Genomic DNA, 10,236 nt, shown 5'->3' with positions numbered 1-10,236 from the left:
GCGTAGAAAAGAAACTGTTGGCTGTCTAAGTGAGTTTGATTCATACATTGATGGTTCGAGTTGTTCATTACATGATGCAGTGAGCAGTTTAGCACCGGTTAATGATTTAATGCACGAGCACTGCTGTAGTTTATATAACAACACTCTCCAACAGCAGAATGGTACTTTTATTTCTTTTAAGTCTAATTCCTAGTCATAATAGAATGATATCTTAGTTTTACCGGCAATATACAGTTTGTGATTGCATTTTATATGTCCAGATATGTCCAGACGTGCAGTCTACCAATAACATTAGAGCTACAGCAGTAGGAACGCCCACAAGCGTCTTCACAGCACGGAGTCTAGCGACATACAACGAAAAAAGTCGCTGGCAGTGTGAACGGGGCTTCCCTCCTCAAAGAGAGCCCGCGGAGAGCAAGCATACGCAGTGACAAACACTCGCAATGCGGACAGTCAGCTGACTCTGCGTGTTTTGCTCCCAAGCAGACAACACACAAACTGTGTTTATCCCCACCCGAAATGTAGCGCGGGAAGGGAAGAACACACATCCTGAGATGCTGCCCGCTCTCGCCGTATGTTTGTCTACACTCGTATTGGTAAAATAAAGAGTGATAATGGACAGACAACACCAAATAAGACTGACACACACAGAGCGCTTGCTGAATGACAGAAAGCTGACGCCGGTTTCACCGCACGTGCTTTTATGCTTTCTGGTCTCGCCCATAGAGGAGAAACAATAATGTACAGTATGTGGAAAATAATGTGTTTTTTTAACCTTAAACCACATAAACAGATTTCATTACACCAAATACACCAAATAATGTTCTTTTTAGCAACATCATATGACCCCTTTAATGTAGCTTTAGTTTCCATTAACAAAAAATAAAAGTTTCACCATTTCTTTTAAGGTTTTTCACCCTTTTAGCTCATAAAATATGAATGTAAAATAATGACTGAAGTACTGGAGAAAACATTTAAAACAGTTTGAAATGAAGCCTGTGACCCAGCAGTCATGTGATGTCGGCTGAGTGTCCAGATGAGGGCAGCACTGACTCACCATCCCAGAGGAAATGTCCTTGGCAAAACTCACTCTCTGTTTCCATGGATAACTGCTGTCCTGCACAGATCAGACATTCACATTCAGAAAGACAATATTCATGCTCAAACCTTCATAAAGCCTTGTACAAGAGTGCAGCATGACAGCATTCCTATGCACAGTACTGTGATGTTGAAATGTGAGCTGCTGTGGGAAAGAGCACAGTCCACACTGTCCTGAACATGAGACGTGCTTTACATTATCACTTCAAACAAACTCCTGAGCATATTGTTCACACACACCATATTCTTGATGATGTCTCTCAGCGTTCCTCCTTTGATGTACTCAGCGATGAAGTTGAGCCGCTTGTCTTTGTAGAGGACGCCGATGAACTTCAGCACGTTAGGATGATCCAAGCATCTCATGACCTTCACCTGAACACACAGAGCAATAAATAAGTGTGTGCTTTAGTGTGTGTAGTGTGTGTGCTGTAGTGTGTGTGTGTGTGCTTTAGTGTGTGTAGTGTGTGTGTGCTGTAGTGTGTGTGTGTGTCATCACCTCTTTGAGGAAGGTCCTCTGTGTTTCCTCGTCGAATCGAATGAGTTCCTTCATCACCATCACCTCTCCCGTCTCTCTGTGAGTCACCTGACAATCACACACACACACACACACACACACACACACACACACTGATGAGACACTGACAACAGCATACTATCACAGTGCTATCATACTCATTCTGTACTTTATCCTGCTGCATCTGCCACAGTCTGCTGCATAGAGCCTGAGTATACAGTATGCTCGCAGTATATACTGTATACTAGGGGTGGGGGAAAAAATCGATACAGCATAGTATCGCGATATTTTCCGCGGCAATACTGTATCGATACACGGACGACAAGTATCAATCTTTTATTATACTATTTGGTAGAATAATGAAATCAATTTCTTTACAGCCCACTAGATGGTGGTGTTGAGTTTTTTCTGGTGAGGTCAGCTGGGTCACCTTCAGCATGCTGTAAGTTAGTAAAATAAAGATTGCGCCATCACGGAAAGTTATCAGGAAAGCCCTTACACGTTTAAATCGGATGTTAGACTATGTTTTATTTATTTTAAATTTAACAGTAATTTACTTTCAAATGCCCCAATTGCTGAAGGGTCTGCACAACTTTTTTGTACAAGTTCAAGTCGCACTGTTCAAAATACCTGTAGTAGCACAGCAGTGCATACCTGTTTACATTTAATTAAGGTGGACTAGATTAGACTGTAATACTAATAGCTGAGTTTGCCAGGTGCATACAACAATTATGACAGGTTTCCATGAAAGTGTTGATCGGTTTGTCTGCTTGACAATCCCATTTTACACTGCAACAATAAAACTGAAGTGAGATAAACAAACTGAGAAATGTTTCTCTTTAGTTAAAACAGATGTTGCCAAAGTTTTCCTTTGGGGACATAACTTGAAGTTGGAAAAAGGTAGTAAATTACAATATATTGCAGAATGTCGCAATATATTTAAAATCACAATAATATTGTATCGTGACACAAGTATCGTGATAATATTGTATCGTGACACAAGTATCGTGATAATATTGTATCGTGAGGCCTCTGGTGATTCCCTGCTGTATACGACCTGCTGACATTTAACACTAGTCTGTGAAGCAGTGCATCATGCAGTGAAGAGCGTTTCCAGCATTTCACTGCTGCAGTGTTCACACATCATTAACTGAGAATGATTCATTGATCCGTCATTCATTCAGTTTATTCATGTTACTTTGCATTTAATTGAATTTTGTACAAAATTATATTTTAAATTCATATCACTTCTAGTTCATTTGTCATTCTGCCAATGGAAGGTCCAGTCCAGTGCATTGCATTGTGGGATGGATTATTGTGTGCAGTCTGTGCTGGTTGTATCCGGCACAGTTTGATGAATTTCATAAATCATCTGGATGGTTAATGCATACAGAAAACATGATCATTGTGCGAAACAGTACAGGTAGGATAATAGTGTAGTATCATATCCCACAATGCAATGCAGTCAACGTGATCTTGAACATCCACTGTGAGATATTAGGCAGGAGCAATCCTAACACATTTATAATGTCTATTTCTTTACAAACAGTTATGATGTCTTAGGATAATATTAAATAAAGAAGTAAATGACTATAGCTCATTCTGAGATAATATCTGTACACCACCAGCTGAAATAAACTCAGTTAAACAAAAAAAGCATTTACTGATGGCAGGCACTAATTACAGTAATGTTCCATTTCTATTTAAACAAAAAAGGTATTTCTGTTAATTTTATGTTATACATGCATAACTCAACATGTTTGACAAACATACACATTCACATCTTGCTCACTGCTCAGGAGCATATCCCATCATTCATCACATTCTAGAAATAAATTGTGAAATTTTTTGCTGAGATCTCATGAGACATTTCCATTGTACGTTAAATATTAATAATTACATATTGCATATAATTTGGTAGTAAAACAAAGTGTTGCACATTTTATTGGTGTAAAGATGAGTATGTGTATTTTGTACAACATTTGCAACTGCTTTCTATCACTTAATTGGAAGCACCGCAATTACTAAATCATGTCATCTGTTATAGAGTCTACTGAACAGACAATTAGAAGTTCATTTTAAAATGCAAAATATTGAAATTCAAAATAAAGCTATGTAAACACTTGCATTTTTAGAACACTATAAGTGTGTCCCATCAGGTAATGAAAAGTAAAGACTAATCTTCATGCCCACTTGAACACTTGGGCCAAACACAGGAAATACGTCATGTAAGTAGACAAGTGATCAAGTGCAAAGACCGCAAGTGTAAATTATAATTAAATCTGTAAATTAAGGGTGCACACTATTGCTGAAAAACAATCACTACTTTCTTTTTTTCTTATCAGTTAGATCCCTAAACAAGACCATATCTGCAGATTTTAAATTTGACCACAGCGCGCAATAGTATGAGATGTGTACCATGTTATGTACGAGAAGCTGCAAAAGACACAGGCGGAAGTGGAATGCAAAAAACACGGTGACATTCATTTTTAAGTAAATATAATGGGCGATATATTGCGTCACCAAAAATGATTGAGGTCATCTACATATATTGCGCGGTAAGTCGATATATTGATTATTGCGACAGGCCTAATGATCACTACTGCGCATACTTGGATTCCAATCTATTTACTACTGCGCAGACTCAAGCTCCAAACTATTCACTGCTGCGCAGACTCAAGCTCCAAACTATTCACTGCTGCGCAGACTCAAGCTCCAACGGGCACTACATGAATCACTGCTGTGCAGACTCGGGCTCTAAACGAATCACTGCTGCGCAGACTCGGGGTCCAAACGAATCACTACTGTGCAGACCCGGGCTCTAAATGAATCACTGCTGTGCAGATTCGGGCTTCAAAGAATCACTGCTGCGCAGACTCGGGCTCCAAATGAATTATTACTGCGCAGACTCGGGCTCCAAACGAATCACTGCTGCTCAGACTCAGGCTCTAAATGCATCACTGATGCGCAGACTCTGGCTCCAAACGAATCACTGCTGCATGAATCACTGCTGCGCAGACACGGGCTCTAAACAAATCACTGCTGCGCAGACACGGGCTCTAAACAAATCACTGCTGTGCAGACTCGGGCTCCAAACGAATCACTACTGCGAAGACACGGGCTCTAAACAAATCACTGCTGCGCAGACTTGGGCTCCAAACTAATCACTGCTGTGCAGACTCGGGCTCCAAACTAATCACTACTGCGCAGACACGGGCTCTAAACAAATCACTGCTGCGCAGACTCGGGCTCCAAACTAATCACTGCTGCGCAGACTCGGGCTCCAAACTAATCACTACTGCGCAGACACGGGCTCTAAACAAATCACTACTGCACAGGCTCGGGCTCCAAACGAATCACTACTGCGCAGACTCGGGCACTAAATGACATAATCGGTGCAAGATAGCAGCCATATCTGGGGCATTTTGGCTTTACTTTTCTACAGTGTATGGGACAGAAAGAGAAAGTGTGTGTGTAGTGAGGACAGAGAGAGAGAGAGTGTGTGTGTGTGTGTGTGTGTGTGTGTAGTGAGGACAGAGAGTGTGTGTGTGTGTGTGTGTGTGTGTGAGTGTGTAGTGAGGACAGAGAGTGTATGTGTGTGTGTGTGTAGAGAGGACAGAGAGTGTGTGTGTGTGTATTGAGGACAGAGAGAGAGTGTGTGTGTGTGTGTATAGTGAGGACAGAGAGAGTGTGTGTGTGTGTGTGTAGAGAGGACATATAGCACAAAGTTTTCTGTGAGGGGTAGGTTTAGGGGTAGGGTTGGTGTACGGCAATAGAATATACGGTCTGTACAGTATAAAAACCATTACGCCTATGGGATGTCCCCACTTTGTGTGTGTGTGTGTGTGTGAATTGAGGACAGAGAGAGAGTGTGTGTGTGTGTGTATAGTGAGGACAGAGAGAGTGTGTGTGTGTTTGTGTGTATAGTGAGGACAGAGAGTGTGTGCTCACCTTTATGGCCTGTCCGAAGCAGCCTGTACCCAGAACCTCTCCGTGGATCAGGTCGGAGGCTCTGAATATTCGGTGTGTGCTGTTGGACACGACACGCAGCGACTCGGACCGGCCGATGTCTTTCCTCAGAGACAGTGGAGACGGAGTGTTACTGGAGCACGGAGATTTATCAATACTGTAGCTGCGCCTGCGCAAACACACACATCGACTGTGTTCAAATCAACCTCAAATAACTCAAGTAGAATAACATGCATCACAACAGCCGATGACAACTAAATGGACCAAACACACACATCGAGACGGTGATCCAGCGCAAGAGATTGTGTAGCTGTTAGCATGTTGGTATGCAGTGAGGAGTTACATGCCAAAGTTTGGATACTTGTTGAAACACTAACAATCGATTCCTGACTTAACAAACACTGGCTGTGTGTGATACATGTGCGGAACTAACTGTAGCCACAGCAAAAGCGTGGTGCTTTACTGACGTGATGATCCGCGAGCGCAAGGTGTTAATGTCCTGGCTGGGGGGCCGTGTGATGGGCGTGATGGGACTGGGCCCCTCAGAAGGGGGTGTCGGCCCGTCCACCTGGTCCTCCGAGGGGCCGTGGTCATGAGGGTCGTGTTCAATGGTCAGCTGTAGCAGACGACTGGTCTCCTGGATCAGCAGATCAATCTGACACACACACACACACACGAGGCGTTGAGTCAAACACACTGTCATGAAGGCCAGAAACATGAATGAATGCATGAATTGCAGTCCGTCTGCAGTCAAACTAACTGTGGCTCTATAGAATAAAGCCGTCACATACGTGTGAATCATCTGCACAAGGGTTGTATTCACCTCGTCCAGAGGAACGTTCTGGATTGGGGTTCCATTGATCTCCAGGATCCGGTCGCCAACATGAATAGAGTTCTTGACGTCTGGACTGATGCACTCTAGGTCCACCCTGAACACACGGACAAAACCACATGAAGACATGAAGGAGCACACGATTTCTAATGGAAATACAAGACTGGCCAGACTCCTGCTGATCATCACTTGTATCTTTAGTCTGTATACTGGCAGATCATCATCAGTCTTTATTTTCCCCCCATTCAAATGACTTGTGTAAATTCTACACAAAAATATCAAACACATCTGATATGAGTTATCAGTCATAACTATATTTTACTCCTAATTATTGATCTGTAAATGTATCAGTGTTGTTGTCATTAAAGTAAATGATCAGCATAAGAGCTACATGATCCTGATCATCACGTTCTCCAGCATCACAGAAGCTCTTACACTTATACAGTTACCTACAAATCAGAACAGAATCTTTCCCTCTGATCAGGATTCTCATGTTCTGCATGTTTAAATATTCTAATGTTCTGTTTGTGTTGAGGTGTAAGTGAGCAGAGTGTTTTCACACTCACTCGGAGACTCTGACGGTGTGTGTGTGTTCGGGGCTGAAGCCGTTGGGACTGGAGCCCTGATCGATGGACACGGACAAGCCTCGTTTCCCATCGGTGGAGGCGGGAATGGACACTAGCGTGACCGTGTGAGGAATCCTGGAGCACGGCGAGTCGGGCAGAGTGACCGGAGTCACGATCGTCTGGTAATAACAGTGTCCACTAGAGGGAGACACAGCCGATCATTACCATCAGACAGACTGCATGCATTCAACACACAGCAGAAGAGACGCTCTCCATCACAACATCACAAAACATGTCAGAAATCACTCTATGATTTCATACGAGAACATGATTTTAAAAGTTTATATCATGTTTAACGGACAAGATGTCATATCATGGATTTCTGATGATCTGGTGACATTATACTTTTACTTAATAACATCAGCAAACATCTACGTATAATGCTTAATATAAGAACTAGTTAAACAGTTCAAGTATCTGAGCTGCCATGAAACTGTGTTTCACACTGGAACATTCCAGTCATTATAAATATAAGTGGTGATGATTATGAAAGTAAGTTGATAAGGGCTCACTAATCATTCTGGGACACACACATGATTTAAAAAACAGCAGGTTAAAGTGTACACATTTTGGAAGTTTTTATTTATTTTTTGCTAATGCTTTAGATTAGGGAACACATTCACTATTAACTAACAGTTTTCCCTCAATAAACTCTAAATTTGCTGCTTATTGACAGTAAGTAAGGTAGTTGTTGTAGAACTTATGTTTAGGTATGGGGTAGGGTTAAGGGATCTATAATATGGACATGCATTAATAAGTACTAATAAACAGTCAATATGCTAGTACTATGCATGCTAATGAGCAACAAGTCCATAGTGAATAGTGTTCCCTAATCTAAAAGTGTTACCATTTTTAAAATAATTTTTGGAACGCAAAGGTGAAATTAAAGCCAAATGTCCCCATATATTATGCTAAACATCACAACAACATTTACTAGGTTTATTAGTTATTTATTAATATGCTGTTCTGGCTCAAATCATATTCATACATCATGCTATGTGGACAGTTTACTGTGTTTACAAACGATCAAACTGTACATTTCAACATATTGCTACAGTAACTGAAATTATTATGTGTTGTTATTATTGTTATTGTTATTATATATGTTTTTATTTTTGCAGAATTGCCAGTTAGCAAAAAAAAAAAAAAAAAAACTCTAAAAATCATGTTTTATTGAGCAGCTTATTGACTTCTCAGTGTTTTCCCATGAATAAAGCAGATGCGCTCCATAGGAAGGTTTATGGACACATTTATGAAGTCCCTCCGCTGGGAAACATTAGTGATGGCACGATATGAAGATAAACAGCATCTTCTGCTCCGCTACATCTCACATATTAATAACCCGTAATGCACACGCTCAAGTCAAGAACAAAGAACTGGAGCCATTTGTCATGAGAATAATGTGAAGGTCACTCACCAGTAGAGTTTGGACCGCTCCACCAGAGCATACGTGTCTCCATCACCGATGAACGCTCGGCAGCTCAGACAGGTGAAGCATTCTGGGTGATACTTCTGTTCTCCGGCGACCTGGAGCACACAGACACGGATCAGAGACGCTTCTGTGCTGAGGCTGAAGGATCTTCTGCAGCATCACTGATCAACAGCACACACGACTGCCTCCGGTTTCTGTCAGAGCGTTTGCTGAGAGAGAGCGTGTCCAGAACACATTCACACATTATTGGATGAATCCATTCATTCATTCTGTTCTAGCTCGTCACATATCAGACCCGTCAGTAATGGATCAGCCAGAGAGAATGACTTTTAATAACTTCATTCTGAAGAAGTGATACAGAAGAGGTTCTGAATGATTGTGCATGTCATCATATGGTTGAGAATAGCAAAATGCTAAACTCTGTTGTCCTTCACAGTAATCAAAGAGAAAGAATCATTCATTTAAACATTAAATATTAATCTATTCATTCAGCAGCAGCTGTTTAACACAGCATCAGTGATCCTCTCCCATCACAGCCATGAAACACACAGACGTCTCTTCACGTTAATTTGCATAGATTTACACATAAAATAAGAGAGACATTCGAAACACAGAGGAATGTCCAGCCTCAAACTAGCTGAAGATGATCTAATAAAGACAGTCTAGTTTATCTACACAAATGCTTTAGTGATGCATAACTGAGAAAGAATGGCAGCAAGTCAGACAGACTTGTCCTTGTTTTCATACAATGACCCCAAAATATGTTAAATAATAATAACTTCAATAATGTTATATAAACATTATATCAAGTGTCTTTTCTCTTCATCATGTCAGCAATGACAAACTACATCTATTCTTTATAATAACACTATTAACAGTATGAGATCTGTGCATTGTGTTGTGAAATGTGTGCTTTGATATTTTGCTATGCGATGTAATGATGTTTAGAGATTTTTAAGGCTGACATTTGGGACCAAATTATTTTGAGAAATTAAGACCACCTTTTGGCTAAGGCTTCTCATGCAACAGCTTTTTGGTGTGTTTTTTTTCAAATATGAAACATTACAATGAATGTGATGACATGAACTTAGATGCATACTAAATTGTTTAACAGAGTTTGTCCATTTCTTTGAATCAAAAGAGAGGGCTTGAACCCTAATTCATGTGTGAACGAGGCCTTTAGACGGATCCTCCAGTGACGTGACTGTTTGCCCGCTGCTTCCTCGTTTCTGTGGCTGCTTCACAGACTCTCAACCAACACAGAAAACAGAGCCGACAGACCAGACACACACCCGAACCGCATCTGAAAACACACAACACTGCTCCACCCACAGCTACACAACCACAACACCACCGTTTCCAGTCAACCAATACCCACACAACTACACACAACTCTTCTGTAGAGTCCCTCCTTAACCTGCTGGGTAGAACATCAACAGCTGCCTGATATTGACTTTTAATACAGTTACAGACATTCTTTTCTAAATAAAGCAGCAAAAGTCCCCCATCTCCCTCACGCTGTTATTGGGAAAGCAGCACAGCTTTCATGTAAGGAAAGTTTCTAGAAGATTCCGCAGTGCATGTGATCACCACGATCACGGCATCTACGCTAATATTAGTCTGTTTCTTTCTTATTCCGAGGTCACCGTAGCCACCAGATCCAGTCTGTATCCAGATCAGATGGTCACTGCAGTCACCCGGATCCAGTACATATTCTGATCAGATGGTGGATCAGCACCTAGAGAGGACCTCTACAGCCCTGAAA

At 41.4% G+C, this 10,236-nt stretch overlaps 1 protein-coding gene across 1 annotated transcript in view; it reads right to left on the bottom strand.

Moving 5' to 3' along the window:
• The window catches only part of LOC107750118 (LIM domain kinase 1-like), a 55,992-nt gene that overhangs the window by 8,080 nt on the left and 37,676 nt on the right, over positions 1–10,236 (bottom strand). Inside the window, exons 4-11 of the mRNA XM_016565383.1 lie at positions 8,457–8,566; positions 6,980–7,177; positions 6,405–6,510; positions 6,049–6,236; positions 5,564–5,750; positions 1,595–1,681; positions 1,339–1,470; positions 1,058–1,117 (exon numbers count right to left, since the gene is read on the bottom strand). Of these exons, the coding sequence (XP_016420869.1) occupies positions 1,058–1,117; positions 1,339–1,470; positions 1,595–1,681; positions 5,564–5,750; positions 6,049–6,236; positions 6,405–6,510; positions 6,980–7,177; positions 8,457–8,566 (1,068 nt within the window). The remainder of the gene's footprint in view (positions 1–1,057; positions 1,118–1,338; positions 1,471–1,594; positions 1,682–5,563; positions 5,751–6,048; positions 6,237–6,404; positions 6,511–6,979; positions 7,178–8,456; positions 8,567–10,236) is intronic.

This window comes from Sinocyclocheilus rhinocerous, unplaced genomic scaffold, assembly GCF_001515625.1.
Source record: "Sinocyclocheilus rhinocerous isolate Xijiao unplaced genomic scaffold, SAMN03320098_v1.1 scaffold722, whole genome shotgun sequence".
NCBI lineage: Eukaryota > Metazoa > Chordata > Actinopteri > Cypriniformes > Cyprinidae > Sinocyclocheilus > Sinocyclocheilus rhinocerous.
This window is presented reverse-complemented; position numbering and strand designations above follow the sequence as displayed.